At 29.0% G+C, this 20161-nt stretch overlaps 1 protein-coding gene across 1 annotated transcript; it reads left to right on the plus strand.

Annotated features, from left to right (window-relative positions):
* Positions 1–11361: 11361 nt before the first annotated feature.
* LOC126552215 (uncharacterized) lies at positions 11362–12987 on the plus strand. Its single transcript, XM_050206916.1, has one exon. It carries the CDS (start codon positions 11565–11567, stop codon positions 12981–12983), a length of 1419 nt encoding a protein of 472 aa, XP_050062873.1. The 5' UTR covers positions 11362–11564; the 3' UTR covers positions 12984–12987.
* Positions 12988–20161: the final 7174 nt, after the last annotated feature.

The following is a 20161-nucleotide window of genomic DNA, read 5'->3' on the forward strand; positions in this document are numbered from 1 at the left end:
ACGTATATAGGTATCAAATACAAGCCGCTGCACGTGTCGACCATAACCTACCTGTTGTAAACAGTAAACACAATATAATAATATCGTTTTAGCGGTCTGTTTACCGCGACCTCGGGTGTAACGGACTCAGATAAAATAATGTGAAAATAAAAATCAAAAATTATCATTGAACAAATCACATTATTATATAAAATTATTGTATACATTATACATAAAGTGAACTTTTCACAAATAATGTTAGTCTTTCGAGGGTTATATATTTAAATCCACGCGAAGACGTCTAAAATTCACCAAGTTTTTGAACAAAACGTGTTAACTCGACGAAATTTCAAGCAGGAATTCAAGAAGTTAGTTTTGTTTATGTTTACTAACAACACTCATTGGCTTATACACAAACAAGACTAAATCCTCGACTAAAACCAAATAAATGTCATGTAATGTAAAATAGGTTTTTAATAGTCACAAAATTAATATTAATAATTATTAAGAGTTAAATTTTATATATATATATAATATGTATATAAATGAGAAATTCAATTTTTCATTTTCTTACAGCTATACTATTCAACATCTCCAGAAAGATAATATTACCTTGTTTTCGGATGTTCTAGAAGCCTTAGAGGAGGAAAATAATAAGTCAATAATGAACTCAACGCATAATTTATTCTACTCTTACACGCAATGATGATGTTCATAAAAAAATATTGATAGTTTTCCCTACAATTATATTATATTTATTCCGGCCTACTGGAGCATTCAATACGGTGCAGTTTTTGGTCAAACTTTTAACATATTGTATTACAATTTATAGCCTACGGGATAGTACGGTAGTATATAGACATACAGCATGCAATATACGTTTATATCTATAAAATAATAACAAATGTATAAATATAATTGGTTATTATCGAGCGACTAGACGACTAGTTGCGAAACTCACTTCTCATATTCTCATGACCGTATTATGTGACGACGCAGTGGTGCATCACAATATTTAAAATGGACGTTCATCAATTTTTAACACAAGAGCGCACGTTGCTGTATTCGTTATACATTTACCTAATTCGTTTAATTAAACTATATCCCGTTTGTTTAGCAGTATTTTACCACCAAGGCTATATTTGTTACGGGTTGTTTATGGTTACTCAATCGGCTACTATGCCAATTAATTATGGTACAATATTAGATTCATATTTAACGGCTGTCTCGGCTATTATGTACTTACTATATTATAAAATAAAAACAATTAACAGATATCGTTATTCGTTATAATTCTGCAGCGACACTGCTGACTATAGTTGGAGGAATATTATACCTACCTACAACTGAACGTTCTATCCGGGTTTTTTTCTATTGGTTTCGTGATAGCTTCGCCGCCTTCGCAGCAGTAAATTCGAACGGAAACGATGCGTCGCGGATAAAAGTCAACGATTGACATAAAACACCACTACTAAACTTATTTTTAATAGTGCTAATGGACACTGGACACGCCAAAGTCTGAGAAGATATATAATTTCAAGTTTAATTTAATGAAAATAAAAATGGACTATTCAAAAAACAATATAATAAAGAATTAATGGGTCTTTAAAAATGTTTGAAAATAGAATAATTATTAATTACTCGAACGAATCTACTGTATATACTGTATATTATGACGTTATGTTATGTAACAATAATAATTAATAAGAATACGTGAATTTGAAATGCCAATACTAAGAATAATACTTAATTTGAAAATTGAAACCAATTTGTATTTACCTACACTTAGTTTGTATTCCTTTTGTTCTAGAGAACATTTATACATAATATGTGATGGAGTGTCAAGATTGGGTAGTATTCATGAAACAATAAATTAGTAACGAGTACCTACCTAACAACCAAAAATATATGTAGGTATTTAAGTCTTTGATAGTTCCCGCTTCAACACATCATTAAATGGGTCATTTTTATATTCACCACTTTAAAAATGTCGAGTTAAAAACGAATTGTATATTTATATCTGTTTGAAGATAAAAAAAATTCTATAAACAAAATTATGGCATGCAAATTCTAATCTAGAGCCGATCATAATTACATTAATTATAAAACGCATATCGTTAAAATAATAATTATGACAGATGATAATAAAAAGTTAACTAGTAATAACTGTTAAATGCATTTATTTCGTCGGACGTCGAATTTGTATATAAATCGAAATAATGTTATGGCGCTATGTTAGAAAAAAAATACTATACTGTAACGAAAAAATAATTCAATTTAAAAAAATAGAATTAATAACAGCATATAACCTAACCTATACTTGATGGGCGTTATACTATTTTGTAAATAATGTTTTACGGGCATGTATTTTTAAAGTTACGATATTATATAATGGTTAATTAACTTAATGTTAATCATCCGAAACACGGACATTTTGAAAGATAGGTAGTAATAGAAAAATTACTATTATAATATATACAATATACATTATACGCCTGATAAATGACAACCTATTATAAGAGCATATTTATGTATTTTTAACACCTACCTCAAGAGAATTTGTTAGAGTCAAACATTTTACACAAAAAGCTTACTTGTGTGTTGAGTAGAACTCTAATCAAACACAATACACAACAATTAATAACATTTATACTTAAACTAAGCATAGACGTATAGTTATTTATTTTTTTTGTTTTTTTTTTTTTTTATTGTTGTTTATAAACTTACGAGTATATAATATTATTATGTATACATAATAATGTATATGAATGCAGATTTATAATCAAAGGTTAGTCTATTTAATTATAAGATGATATTATCATTTAATTACCTATGTTAATAATTAATATAATTTTTTAATCACTCACGTATTTGATTAACAAATAAATAATAATAATAATCAAATATCTAACTACAACAGCTACATACAATATGCATATTTATTTGGTGAAAATGAAGAGGGATTAATAATCTAAATGTCGTCTAACTATCAAACAAAAATATTTATTTTTTCAACATAAATTATTAAATGCGTATAGGTATATAAAAATAATTTTAATAACTTTAACTATATTAAAAAACACAATTATTATTCATTTTGCAAATGATCAAATGTTTTTAAGTATACATTTGATTACAGACACTAGCTATTAAGTGCATACAATATAATATCCATTATATTTTTTTATACGTCTATATAGTATTTATGATCTTATACATTTAGTTTTAAAATATAGGTACTACTACTTGGTCATTTCCAACAATAATAATCCACTAGGTATTTTACAAATTTCATACAGAAGTATCCATTAAGTACCTACCGATAATTAAATTTATTACAAAAACATATACATTGTTCAAACTTGTAATAAAAACAGGTTAGATTCATAAGTGATAAATTATAGTGATACATGCAATTTAGAAAAAAATATTTAAAAATACTTGACTGTGTCATTAAAATGTCATCATTAATATTTCCTGAAATTCAAAATTACTTCTACATGGCCACATAAATACAAGTATATTTTTTTAGTCGATAATACTAAAAATATCAAATTAAAAATAATAGCGGCAATTGTGAGATACATGAACTAATAGGTAATTTACAATGACAAATGGTGAAGATAGTAAAATTTAAATTTAAGATGTAAATGCGATTAACATTGCAGTTGAAAAATAGATAGTTACTTGTTTACACTATTTGCATTCTTATCTTCAAAATGCGATCAGAAAGGAAAATTGAAAAATTACATCTCTTATAAACAATGATACGTTAATTATTGCTTGTTTCATATTGATACAAATGCATTAAACCCAAAATTTATGTATTCTATAAAGCTATATCTCTATCATTATCTATTTATCATTATAAAAGCTTCCAAAGATTTCCACCAGATTTTTAATATGTACTTGCGGATAAAAATTCATTATAGAACTCATACAATAAAATTTGAAGAAGACTTACCGACAATAAATCAAATAACAAAAATAAATTTAAAAATTCGATGACGTTCAATAATTTTGTAAAAATAGTTTTAGCATACCAAACTACTAATGTTATAAACTTAAAAAAGTAGGGATAAAAGTAGAGATTTAACCATTGTGTCTTTTAAATCAATTACTATAAACATAAACATGGTGTAATTTAATTTAAAATATTGAATAAAAATTGCTTTACAAAAAATATTATAAATAATGTGGTTTGTTTAATTACAGTAATTAAAATAATTCATAGGTAGTAATTATATTATATATTATTATGGAGTGATTTGTAGGTAGGATATAGGTAGATATATATACTTGGAATGGGCTCGATTTATATTTTATACCGCATACAATTTAATTTAAATATACCTTTACTTATACTTTTAAATTAATACCTATAATATTGATAAATAAACTGACAACTTTTTAAAACGTCCCGTCCTACATAATATTTTTTTTTGTAACAAGACACATAACTTACCTACATAATAAAACAGAATACGAATGCTATTGGATGATAAAAAAACAGAAAGAGGTCACTTTGTTATATTATAGAAGGTGTCAAGTTTATCTCGTAATTGAGTAAGTCATATGTATAATAATTTTGTTGAATTTGGATTCTATAATAAATTAATAAATCATTTACACGATAAACAATTCTAAATTGAGTCAATCAGTAAGCCTAATTATTAAATATGATTTATATCGTGCAAATATTATTTTAGTAGGTAACTCATTTTGCTATGTTAAAAATAATATATTACGATAGCTTGAAATAATTTTTGCCCAAAATATATTGTATATTATACAATTATATTACCTACATCAATATCGTAAAAAATATGAAAAAGTTCGTGGTATAAATAGGTTAAAATTAATCGAAATTTTGAATTTAGGTATTTTGTTTAAAAATAATATTATACGTGTTGTGAAAAATCACAAATTTCTATATATTTTCGTTTAAATACAGCAGCGTCATTAAGGCCACGTAAAGTAAACATTTGCGTATTTAAGCTCCAATATTATTGGAATTTAGCTATTTCTTAATTTGATTGACCTAAAAAATGCATAAAATAATTTTAAAAAAAATATTAATGAGGGCATTGTTAAATATTCCGTAATGTAATCGAAATTCGAACTCGAAATGTATGTAAATAAACTGTGTATCTATATTTTTGATACTTGAAGTGTTGTAAAAGAAAAACTTATAAAATATCTAATATCTAATATAAAATTTCCTAACTAATTTAACAAAAATAAAAAAACTAGAAAAAGTAAAAATTATAAATGTCCATAAGTAGCTAAATTGCAAAAATACCAAAATACTTGGTGAAAATTTCAAATCTTTTCAGTTTATAATTTTTTAATTACCTACAAAAATAAAACAAAATCTAGTTTTGAATAGAAATTCTATTTCTGTATTTTTTCAAGTTTTTAAAAAAAAGTTCAGTCACGATTTGCTACCGAAAACTACCCTTGAAGTTGAAGATTGGAACATTTTCTTTTGTAAAAAGTGTCTCCACACAAGAAAATATACATTAGTGTAAAATCAATACATTCATCGCTAGCTTTGAAACTAAAATAATTCAGAGCAATGGTAAATGTAACCACTGTACCTCTCAATAACCTCTCTATCACAATTACATAATAAAATAATTTAATAGAAAAAAATGTATTTATAGAAGAATTGTATTTAAAGCTATGAAGAAAAAGCTAGAGTATTAACGTACAAAGTAGCCTTACTACAAACACAATACAGACATAATAATGCATTATTATATCATCGACATTTGTAAAGCTTTCACTTCTCATTGGAGAGGAAAATTAATTAACAATCTTTATTAAATAAATAAGTGTAGTAATCACAAACATTAATTACAATACATTCAACTCAATAAATACCTAGAAAAATACGTTAGATAAAAAATTTTGAGAACCGCCTAATCATGTTAAAATTTTATGCAACATTTTCTAAATATATTTGAGATTAATGTGCTTAAATTTTGATAATCTATATGCGAGTTAAACACAAAATCATTTTTTAATAGGTACTATGCGCTAAGTTATAATAAATTAACTTATAGCAACAGTTTTATAATAATATTTTAGTCATAATATGTAGGTATAATAAATTATCGTAATTATTTTTATACATCATTACTAGTTTATACATCCTAAATAAATACTTATACAAAAATTACTCGTGTTTTTCCTTCAAACAATATAAATCTATACGCGGAAACCTAGTGCAGTATATAGAGGTATAAAAATATCTTACCAGTATTTTTCGTCTACTAGGTTTACATTAGTCACCTATCATAGTATCACGCTTGTATTACGTATAGAAATAATGAAAAATTGAAAATATGTACCTATATATAACATTAGTGGTTGGTACATTCAAAACATCTCTTCATAAAAATGATTATGAAATTGTTTGAGCCCGTTAAATTACGTCATATCATGACAAGGGAAATAATTAGAAATTAGCGAGGAAATTAGGTTACCCACGGTCAAAAATATTCTTTTTTTCATTAATTAGGTATACAATAATTATAAAGTAGCACGGCATATCACATCAAATAATCGTATCAAGTTTCGACATGAGCGAATTAAAGAAACAAAGGAACCAAAATAGAGAATACAATACAAATATTCTACGATTTCCACTAATACGGGCCAATATCGAATCCGTTCGAAAACTGGTTTTATACGAACGGGCGGTAATAAACAGCGTCGAAACCGAATATTAAAAGTAAGACGTAATAGAATAATAATACGACAATAACAAAAAAATTATACAGGTTGTCGGTCAATTATCATACTCGTGTATTATAATTTATAAAAATAATAATAATATATTATGATAATTAGGTAATCGTGGGATTCCGTAGTGGGCGGTTATAATCGACAAAATGTGTTTTCAACAACAAACGTAAACACACAAAAACACACGACAAAAAAAAAAATAAAAATAAAAATAAACAAGCTTAGGTAATCGTCTACAGAGCCGAGCCCTCGGCGGCGGCGGCACCTACCGTTAAACTCTTCGTATCCCCATTCGTCGGTCGTCATGATGTCCTGCCGGTGTTGGCCGTGTGTGCGTCGGCGGTGCGCGAAAAGCTACGCTTCGACCGGGGAACTTGGCGGTGCGAAAACCGTACGAAAACGATTTTCGGCGTACGAGATGTTTGAGTAAGAAAAAAAAACGACTGTAGAACGGTAAACGGTGTCAAATAAAAAAATAATCGTAGAGAACGTAGAAAGACGGCCGATCGCGGTCGTGGTCGCCGTGCGAATGTGCGAATGACGCCGCCGGTCGCCGTGTGTGCGTATGGGAAAACTAGTTGGCGTCGACGTGCGGCTCTCGGTCGGCAGCAGTCGTGTTTCGTAGCGGTGCCTTCGTGTAGCTGGACGAGTGCGTACGGGGCAGCAACGTGTAAACGTTGCGTATACGGTCGTCGTCGTTTATCAAGCGTATTGCAGCGACGAAATGCGTTTCGGACGGCCCGCGGTGGGGGGAAATCGCCGCGCCGCTCTCCTCGCCCGCGTCGTATTGAAGTGTGCAGTGCCGCCGCGGTAGTGCGCGTGCGCGCGAATACGGGTAGGTCCGATGCGCGTGTGTGCGCGTATCACGAGCCGGTTGCCGGCGCACGTCTCTCGTTGTTTTTCTGTACGATTTCACTTAATATGGAATAATAATATAATACTATTACTATTACTATTATTAATATTGTTGTTGTTGTACTGTAGTCGTCGTCGTCGTCGCGTCCTGTACGGAGTGGGGGGGTGGACAAAAACGCACGTGCTCCCCGCGGCCCGCGCCGACCGCGACGCGACGTTCGCCGGCCGGCCGGCCGGTCGGCGCACGCGCACCGCGCACTCCGTCTCCAAAGGGTGAGAGCTTTTTCGTAACAGAGGGATCGAAGAATTATTCGGGACCGCGGGCGAAACGCTATAGCCGTAACACTCCGATCGGTATATCGTGCGCATGTGTGTGTGTGTGTGTGTGTGTGTTCGTAATAAGACCACAAGAAGTGTGTCTCTAAACATAAAATATAAAACGACTAATTATATATTATTATAATACGTAACCGATGACGGCTGCGAAACAATAATTATTATTGTCGTAGCGTGCAAAGCGCGTGTATCCGTTTTTGTAAACGTACGCGTTATTGTACGCATCGTATATAAGTCAGAAGGTGTGTATTATGATATTTTGACCAACACTCAGTTTTGAGTACCGCCATACCGCCGCCCCTTAACAGGATTTACTGCTGCAGCGTGGCGTTGGCGGGCACGATAAGTCGTCGTTTAAATCGCGGTATACCTGCAAACATCGAATTCTCCGAAATCGCGTCGTTGACCTACGAACGCTTGATTTATACCCTATATATACAGACTGCTGTCGTCCGCAATTACAACTATAGTTAATACAGTACGTAAATAATATTATTGTACATGTGACGACCGATCGAACACGACTACGGTGATTCAATGGTATGTTGACCCAAATTGATGACTCGTCGTCTTGCGTATTATTACGATTTCGACTGATATAGAATATATAAAAATAACTTACCTATATTTTATTTCCCATGATTCCGTGTAACCAACCATGTATTATTAAGGTTGAGTTGGCACCTGTTTATTGAAATTGGAAGATAATATTTAGGAAATATAGTTCCAAAAATTACCCAAATTTAACATAAATACAAATACAAAGATATAAATAAAACCATTTCTTTTTATGAATTTTCTCGTTAAAATTTTTAACTTTCGTTGATCCGTCGACGAGTTATAGCTGCTCAAAATTGGTTGTTTTTAGAAGGTTTTTAGGTGTTATACATCAATACTAATATTAACACCGTCTGATTTGGGATTTTCATTTGTTAAATCCAGTAGCTATAATAGTACCTATTGAATTCGATATCGTTGACTCCACGGTGTATTGGAAAGTGGTGATGATAATATTTGTACCTGTTACTACCTGTCTCATATAGCTTATTATCCATGGGCGCCGTAAAGGGGATGCAAGGGGTGAATTTTCACCCCCCTGACTTTTCAAAAAAAAATTTAAAAAATTGAATGATAATATAAATATAATATAATACAATATTTATAATATTAAATAATAATAATATAAATTATTATTATTATATAATATATGTATTAGAATTAGAAATCACCATATACTATGCATAATGCACCCCCCCCCCTCGCATATAATTCCTGGCGGCGTCTAGGTCTATGTTATTATCAATTGTCATATAATTATAATTAATTGGACTAATATTACTACTTATTACTAGTTATCTATTGACGAGTTATAAAACATTTACACTCAATAAACACTTCTCAAAACTACCCAATTTTGAGAAGCTATATATATCTCATCAACGGATTAAGGAAAAATGAAAATTTGAATGTGATAATTCATAAAAAAAATAGCCATATTAATTCATGAAATTTTAAGTATAGTTGCCATATGAAAATCAAAAGTTAATAGTGGTTTACCTAATACATGTAAGGGTGGAAATATGGAAGAATTCTACAATTCTAGAACAGTATGGATCTTAAATTTTGAAGAAAAAAGTCAATACTTTTTAAAATGATGAGTGTTGTTTGATAAAAGAATCACCCTGTATAATATGACATGTTGGATATTTAGGAGGGGCAAAGTCAGGTAGTCAGGTCCATACTGAACTCTAATGAGCCTTTCCTGATATTGGAAAACCTTCTGATATTAAATAACTTAATTAGGTATATAATTTGAAAAATTAACATCCTATATATAAGTCATTAACAACTATTATGATCACATATATTATGTTATTTGCTTATACTGAGTTATACTTATATTATAAACATTTTAAATTAGATATGGATATAAGCACTATTGATTTATTATTTAATAAAAATAAAAAATAATGATATTTAATTTCATATAATATTAGCTAGTCATAAGAAATGTGTTATTTTGTACCATGTTTTCATCCATCGTATTGTATGTATACCTCCAAGGTTCCAACAATGATATTGTTCGAAAGCAGTTGACTTCCCGCCGAATCACCTACGTCGCCAAAGGCTTTCCAAGTCACGCGATCGGCTATGATAAGTCATTCCCCCTCTATGACATATATATTCGCCGGCCATTATCCAGATTCGCATTCGTCTGGTCATTGCCATCATATGTTTTGTCTTTCGCCAACTGCCGAACCTGGCGTGTGTTTACGTTTTTCGCACGTTTACGATTGTTTTGGTGACCTCGTAGTCAACCGACCCATCTTGTGGTCGATCATTTTTTTATCTATATACCGTGAAGTGTAGTGACACTTCGTAAGTCGCAAGATAGTTGGGGCCTGACATGTTAACTACACTCCGATTTTATTCCGCGAATTATATAATATTATGATTATCATAAACTCAAAGTCTTATTACTTTATGTCTCATGTTTTAATATATTTTATAACAGTGTATTATTATTAAATATATTAAGGGGACTGGAGCAATCATTTTCTTTCATACATTTAGCTCATAGTATAAGTTTTTTTTGAAAAAAATATAAACTTATTATGCATCATACTATATTAACTAAAAATAAAGTCATAAATCTATTTCCGAGCGAACTTAGAAAATAGACTGACGAATTCAATCATGTTATCAAAATTAATATAAATCAATCGACTAGGTGAATTTTTATTTCTCTTTTGGTACTGTTTGCATCAAATTTCTGCCCTACAACCGGAGCAAAAATATTTTCTCCGTGTTCATCGACTTGTGCATGCATGCGCGTGGACAATAATGCTTTAGTTGAAATTAAGTGTCCAGCATCAGCGAAAAGTATTAGTCCAGAAGACGGAATCTCTAGTAAAAAAATAAAATGTTGTGAAATAAAAGATGGACAGCTGCATCTCAAACGCAATCACAACTACTATTACCAAGTACAAGAGCAATAATTGCACATTTCAAATAAATTATATATTTTATTTAGAAAACATGTTACCTCAAATACTTGCTGAAGGAATTAATTAATTATATAAATATATAAAAAATAAATTATCATTATAATACGAATTACGAGTATTCAGTTCTTTTTTATATTATTATTGTTGTTGTTTGTTAAATGATTTGTGATCAAAAATAATAATAAATACAGCAAAGTAATAATATAGTTATCAATGGTTACTAATTTCTATTTTATATAAATTAAGTTCTCTATGATGCGGGTACGACGTGCGACGCGACTTTATTATGAATAAATATTGATAATTTATAGCGGTGCAACTCGTTTGCGCACAATCTACATTTTTTACCTAGATATCGATGACTCGTTTGCGCACAACGAAATTAGTCGTTTACCTGTAACGGACGACTCGTTTGCGCACAACATAAACACTGAGTAACATATATTTTATATTTTTAAATTTGGACTTACCTAAAGTAATTGAATTATCGGTAAAAATTATCAGTACAAATTACCAGCATATCAATAATCAATATATATCGATTTAAAATAATCGTCGTGTATTAGGAAAGCATAATACTTTTAAACAGTCGTTCGCCAGAAAGCTGTACTATAACAACTGACTATATTGACTATGGATATCGAAATTTGTGATGTTTTTGAAACGCGTCGAGGAAAAAAATGTTTAAACATAGAAAATTATAAATTTAGAGAATTCCGAACTTTAAAATCTGGTGATAAAAATTTTAGGTGTACAAATAAAAATTGTTCCGTAAGTGCTGTAGTTAGGTTAGTTAATGAATCATATAAAATTTTAAAAATTACAAACACGCATACCCATGACGAGTACGACGACCGAACAATTCATCGAGAAGTAGTAAGAAGCAATTTGAAACGTAGAGCCGAAGAGGATTTACATATTAAACCAAATAAACTAATACGCCGGGAATTGAAAAACAACGAAAAATCTGAACATCTTCAATATAGCGATATGAAATTAATTCGAAGATCCATGTATGAAAAACGAAAAAAATCCTTTCCAAACATACCGAGATCTTTAGAAGATGCTAAAAAACAATTAGTTGATGATCAGCATAATATTACTTACAAAGGTAATAAATTTTGTTTCGTTAGTGATGATGAAAATATATTTATATTTACATGTAAACAAAATTTGGAATTGCTACAAAGTGCAGAACACGTTTTTGGGGATGGGACATTTTCATTCGCTCCGAAATATTTTGTTCAACTTTATACTATTCACGTATTTACAAACAATTTTTATGTTCCTGTGGCATTTTGTTTTTTAAGTAACAAACATACTGATACTTACATCAGTATGTGGAAAACATTACAAAATATATGTATTCAAATTACTGGTAATATAATAAATTTAAGCAATTTTCATGTCGACTTTGAAAAATCTGCGCATAATGCAGTATTGCAAATTTTCCCTAAATGCAAAATCATGTGTTGTAACTTTCATTTAGGGCAAAACTGGTTTAGGCATATTCAACAACATAAATTATTATCGAGCGAGTACTTAAACAACGACTCAGAAGTTGGAAAATGGATGAAATGTTTTTTTGGATTAAGTTATTTACCCCCTGACGAAGTTTCCGATGGATTTTGTGATCTTATGTCAATAGCACCAAGTACTACGTCTAATATTTCTATATTTTCCGATTATATTTTAGAAAATTACATAACATCGGACAGCAATTTCCCTCCAACATTATGGGCTTGTGAACCTACTAATAATCCTAAGACTACTAATGGTGCCGAGAGTTATCACAAACAATATAATAGTCAGTTTTACACTGCTCATCCGCACATACATCAAGTAATCGACGTCATTATTGGAATTCAAAGTGACACTGATTTAAAAATTAATTCGATAAACAATAAAATCATAAATTTCAAAAGAAAAGAGACAATTAATAAGGAGATACAATTGGAAAACATTTGGAATGAATATAAAAATAATATTATTAATCGTTTAACTTATATGAAGAAAATCGGACTTAAATGTCACCATTCTAAATTAGTATAATTTTATAACTAATAGACTACTATTATTACTTATTAAACCTACAATGCATGTTTTTTAATATATTTTAATTTTTGTAATATTAAAATCATATTTATAATAGATATATCTGAAGGTACTTACATATGTGCTATAATTATAAAACAAAAAAAATTAAATATTCATGTAATTTTATTTTTATTGTGTAAATTAATAACGTAAAGTAACTTTTATTTTTGTACTTTTTTATTTAATTCAATATATAAATTTTAAATTAATAATTGACAATATTGTTTACGCGTATAATCATTGACGTTATTATTACTTTTATCTGTATTATATTATTGTATATATATATCTTATTCTCGCCGATATCTGGTCGATCGATGTTAAATAATATAATAAATACTTAGAAATTCAAAATAATTAAATCTTAATTTATAAATTAATTTTTTTTATATACAATATGTATATATATATTATTATTTTATACAGTCTATTAATTAATTATAATTAAGCAAAAGAAGGTAAATGTGCGCAAACGAGTTGTACCTTTATTATTTAAACCTAAAATATGTGTGCGCAAACGAGTTGTGATTTTGTGCGCAAACGTGTTGTAAAAAAGGTAAATGTGCGCAAACGAGTCGCACCCAATTTATAGTAGTTGTATAGAAAAATAATATTACACCTTTTTCCTACGAATTCTCGTGCGGCATGGTTTATTTTGATTACTATCGTAAATCTGAGAATTCAAATTTTGTTTCAAAAAATGCGATAACGGATTACACGACTAATGTTCGTTTACTTCTCATACATTAACAATACATTAACATACATAACCCAAAATGTTCGTGTAATATGAAAAGCCTAAGTACTACTCCTTAAAATATGGTATATGCTTCAGCTCCCTTAATCTAATTATTTGCTATTATTTATTATTATTTTCACCCCCCTGGGCGCCCGTCCCATATTATTGTATTTGTTTTTTTGCATTTTTGTATCCGTGTAATAGTACGGTGGTGTTGATTTGGTCCGTCATTTTAGTATAACATTATTGTTTTTATTTATATATATATCAGTGGTCACCCGTCCTTTGCAGGTCACATCGAATTTTAATATTATTATTGAGATATTGTCTGGTTATTATTTTTTATAGTCTTTTTTATCACCATCAAAGGCCAACTGTCATCCCCGTAGGAGCCTTGTGGTACAATGTCCTAACTCATTCTCCGATGGTTGCCGTTTAGGTATATTATTAAAATTATAAAATTTTAAATCCCATTACCTAGTATTTAATATGTATAGGATCCCTAAGCTAAAGCATATAATAGTTAATAGTTTACCAATACATTATTATAACTTAAAACTTAAATAATATTAATAAATATTGTGATACTTATACAAAAATTAATAAAGCAAATCTAGAATACTATTGTGTTCATTTAATTGATAATAATAATATAATCAACTTGAATAATTTGTTTAATTTAAAGTACTAAAAATTTAGAAAAATGTTTTCATTATTATCTAATTATTGTAATGATCATAAATAATATGAAAAAAAGAAGATATTTTAATATCCTTGGTGTCAATCCAACTCTTAGAGAAGATATATCATACGTCCAATCGTTCAGTTTCATGGAATTTAATTATGTATTGGATTTTAATTTTTACCTTGGTCAAGAAGAATTTTAATAGTAGGTATAATGTATATGCATTTTAATTTTATTTTGATGGATATTAAACGCTATTAGTATGCATGAATATAAAAAAAATTTATTTGATGTACCGTAAAAATAAAGAGTACCTATGCATACACTTAATACAATTAACTTCTTACTATATTTTAAAACATTTGTTGAGTAGAAGTTTATGACCTGTCTACTTTCAGAAGAAACAAAAAACAATTATGTAATTAATTGTATATAGGTTCCATAAAGTTAATAATATAATATTTCGTTATAAGTAATCGTAGGTATACCGTTTAAGTTTATAACACTGTAGTAAATACATTGCATAGTAATCTAATTCTTTATTCTTTAACCTAATCTTATCAAATTTCAGTTTTTATTTTCATCTTGTGATTTTTTGAAGGTCAGCCAAACGAATAGCCCCTTCTCTTTTGTTGACATATTCCAGATTCCTCACTGGAGCATTTGTTGGATGCGGTCCCAACTCCCAACTATATATACATGTTATAACTTATAAGACATATTTCACGTCCATCAATTATTTGTCTAATCGATATTTCACCGATATGATCAAATATATATTATACACGAAATAAAAAAACCGATTTTTTTCATAATTATCATCATATAAAAACTGGACTTAAACTGGATTTAAAGACACATAATCATCCCCGATATTAGAGTGTCTTTTTAATCATTACATTTTTTTTTATGTTAGGTATAGATATAATAGTAAAATAATTCAATACTTATTTATTAATTTAATATAAAAAAAATAAAAATATAATGTTTATTGGGTGGGGATTTTCAAACGAAATTCATGGTGGGTTAAAAATTAAAATATTTCTCTGCACCACTAGAAATTGAAGTCAATTTACGCAACCAGTGTATAGAACCGTAAAAACGTAGAAATGTAACCTAACTGTTCAATACTAAAATAAATGTACTATAAATAAATAAATACTAAAATTAACTTATTTGTTCTGAATAAAAAATTTATTTGGTATCAAGTATTTTATGTTAAATTTTATGATTCTTATAGTATAGTATTAGTTGTTGCCAGTAAACAGACTTAAGTCCAAAAACATTTTTATAAGCCGAGGTGTAAGCTGTAAGTTTATCAACATTGGCTTTAAAAGATAAGACTGCTACTTATCTAATATATATATTTAAATTTATTCTTGTCTTTGGATTATATACTCATAAAATAATATTCTGGTTTAAAAATTTAAAATTATAAATTGATAATAAGTACATAATAACATCAGTACTTGTTAAAATAATTTATAACCTAACCTATTAGTTTGAAATAGAAGAATGATCACCCTTTTTTTTATAAATTGGCGATATGTCATATAATATGTGTTCGGTGTACCGTTTCCCAAACAGAGGGAAATGTACCTGATTCTAGAGATTTGTTAAACAGAATATACAGGGGGTGTGTTAATATGAAACGACAGTTATACAACAGTTTTAGAGAAATATTATCCGGATCACATTAAAGATTTAAATTTAAAGTATCAAGTTCTTCAAAAATATCGGAGAGGGTAATATTAATGTTACTAAGAAGTAAAAGGAATATATGAATTAAGCGGTTTGAGGTTTGTAGGAGTATTGAGTATTGACGACAGTATTGTGGAGAGGTTGACTAATACATCTGAAAAATACCTCGCAAATAAATTGATCATACCTTGGCTATTTTCAATTTGAACATTATCAAGATGCATTATTTTTGGAAAGGTTTTTTTTGGTTTTTATCATTGAAAAAATTCCAAAAAATGTTTGGATTATATTTTATAGATTTTTGAATGTTACTTATATAAATAATCTGAATAATTTTTGCTCATAGTTATGCCTAAGCTTTTACTATTAAAATTTTATATTTTACTTCTATTTTATTTTTGTTTGTTGGTTGAATAATTATGTTTATATAATATTAAAGTACTTACCTATATTATTATTTACTTTATTATACACACACCAATTTCCCACATACAACATGTATGTTATATAAATAAACATCCGTGTGTTATATACTTATATACATATTATATTATAATTAACTATAGACCTTAAATTATATTTTAACAGACTATATTATTATATAGTATTGTATAATATTACCTAGTATTATCGTATTATCCCAAGGTTAATCACTACGCTGGACTGATAGAGACAACGAATATAATGTTGTGCTGACGCCTGCGACATCCACTCTTCAACGTGATACATAATGGGTTGATATATTTTTTATCAACGAGTGCCTACTCGTTGTTTTAACTACCTACGTCAATTCCCAGAAATCAATAATATTATCAGAAGCCAATGTATAATATTATATAAGCTACTTATATATAGTGGTATACGGACGACGACGCGCACCACGCACGACGTGATGTAAGTATAATAACCTTCTATTCTGCAAAATTAAAACAATAAAATATTATAGATCCTAATTTATCGAGTTAACTATAGTTTATAAGTATTACTTGGTATAATTGATATAATTGCATCGTTTACTTAATTAATTTATTAATTAACTGCAGTGATTCGATAAATGCGTGTGTGTGTGTGTGTGTGGTGTGTGTGTGTGTGTGTGTGTGTGTGTGTGTGTGTGTGTGTGTGTGTGTGTGTGTGTGTGTGTGATTATTGTCAAGTTGGCACTCGAATATCGAGTATCGCAAAATTCTTCTTCATATACGCAAGTGGCAGGTCAATAAGTTTCAAAGTAAAGATCATACTCAATTACCTATACAGATAAAATGTATAATAGGAAATATATACCTATAATACATATTAATAATAATTATTTATTGTATATTATACGAACCTAACTATAATACAGGTTTTTTAAAAGCTTTTAAATGTATTGGACTATATTTTTTTTACACTATTTATAGTAAAAAAAAAATGCTTCAATCTCTAACCTCGGTCCTCGAGTGTAGTTCTATTAACTTGTAGAAAATTAAAACTAGTCGGTAGTCGGTATACTTTGTGTGTGTGTGTGATCTGGAATATAAATTCAGGCAGAGAAAATTTTTATTAGACGTATTAAAATATTTTTTTTGTACAAATAGAAATTAAAAAATTAAAAACTATTTAATTATTAAAAAAAAAATAATTTAATACAGCCATAATTCCAATGAGAAACGCCAATTTGTCAGGCCACAGGGAACCTCCCTGTATACCGGTGGGCCAAACCGTCTCTGTTATTATAGGTTGATATACATCGCATATTCCATATACCTATACTATTATTAGTTATTAACTGTAACTTAAAAGTCATTACAGCATACCGTAAATTATAGTGTAAATAGACTCATGGTATAATTAGTTTAAAATTAATCTAAACATTATGAAAATTACATTAAGTATGTATAAAAAAATAATACCTAATATATGTAATGGGAAAAAATTTCAAGTCCCTACATACAATTGCACACATTTTTTCATTACTTCAAAATTAAATAAGAACCTAAAAGCAAAAACATTATTTTTCATTAAAAAATGGATGCATAATTTCATAAAAATTTTAACTTTAAAAGCTTATAAACAATATTATGGCAATGCGTACAATACCTATATACCGTATACCTAAACCTTTTATCATATTTTTTTTCTTAGTTTCTCCCAATTACTTTGAAAAATACGAAATTTTTTCACATTCGATCTGCCAAAGTAGGTATAATTTTTTTCAGAAATCAGACTTAAAGTTTAAAATTAAAGCATTTTTTACTATTTTAAAGGTGACATCAGGATCAGATACGCAAACACAAAGTTATATAGAATATATAGAATATATACAATAAGCACTGTAAAAATTCGTTTTAATATTTATCTATATGGACTATTATTATTATTATTATTATTATTATGATTGTTTGCCACTTGAAATTATGTTTTTTGTTAATACTAAGAGGAAACGAAAAAAACATGAATTGCTACCCTACTAAGTATATAGTTAGAGTTTATTGTTAAATACTAATGTGTTAAATTTTCTAATCTATTTTGATTCAATTTTTTTTCCTTATACGCACCGGATCGGAAATAAAAAGAGCGATAATGTTTATTCGGCAACATTAACATAATTATAAATGTTTTCGTATGCAACTGTAAATAATTATTATTGCATTTTAATATTATTATTTTCATTATATTTCTTTTTATTTATGTGTATTAATAAAAACTTTTTTTACGATTAATATTTATTTAAGACTAGTTAACCCGACACACGTTGTCTATTGTCTTAATTATGAATATTGAATTCGAATTGGTATAATAATAATAATACAATGTTTATTATTCTAATGCTTTATGATATACAACATTCTTAGTTTTTTTTTTCTTGCGTGTATATAAATAGTTTAGTTGGTATTCCAACCAACTTGACACGGGAACAGGCGACATATAACTGGTCATGTGAAAAACATGATGGATTTTCAAGATGGATGCGACAAACACTTATCGACTGCCGACTGCCCTTGTGATTTATTTATCGACATTGCAAATGCTAACGGCATTGGAAATTGCAACCGTTTAAAGTCGAATGGCATGTCGTTCGGAATCAAAGGAATCCGTGGAATCAAAACGTCATCGCTCTCTAGTCTTCGCCTTTGTACACCCCTTTCAAATTGTGACTTCGATGACGTTGTTGGTTAAACGCAACTTTTTTCGAATTTTTTTTCTCAGAATTGTTCCAAATACCTTCCTAAGTGTCACCACGTTGCCCGATTTTCGATTTTAAATGATTGAAATCGGTAAAAAAATTTTTTAAAAATTAACATAAAATAAGCCAGATTGTTTTACCAACTATATAAAAACCACGAAATGTCACATTATTGTATCTTATCCACCGTAGTAAAAAAAATTTATATAACTTTGAAACTTAAGGGTTAGAAATTATAAACTTTCGTACGCATTTCGCAGAGTCCGCAAACCACCACAGGTGGATTGCTTACCGGATATAGGTATAATATACTGCTCGCATAATCATAAGTCTCACGGGCAACGTCAAGCGGAATAACTGTAATATAATCTGACTAATTCACTGACTGATAAATGTAGAGCCTGAACAATGATAGATCGAGGCTTGCAATTTACACGGTACATTCGTACCACAAATTTAGTGTGCTATAAGAATGCATTCTACAAAATTCACATTTTAAAGTGGCGCTTACACAATTTTGTTGAGATTCAAAATGGTCAATGAAAATGTCTTAGTTTTGAATAACGTTAAAACGAATATTAAATAACAAATTAATCAAAGTTCGAATCATATTATAGAATTGGAATTTTTAACGGGAAACGAAGTGCACCGAGTCAGCTAGTTATTATAATAATTTGTTTCGCACTATTATTGCCAAGAAAATAAATAATAAAAAACAGCGGCGGTGGATGTGGATTGTATTTCCTGGATACGCCGGGAGGCACAGGCAAAACTTTTCTTATTTTTTTTAGCGATCAATGAATAAACACAATGCATCACATTACCAACAAATTGAGATGTATAAG

This window comes from Aphis gossypii, chromosome X (assembly GCF_020184175.1).
Source record: "Aphis gossypii isolate Hap1 chromosome X, ASM2018417v2, whole genome shotgun sequence".
Taxonomy (NCBI): Eukaryota; Metazoa; Arthropoda; class Insecta; order Hemiptera; family Aphididae; genus Aphis; species Aphis gossypii.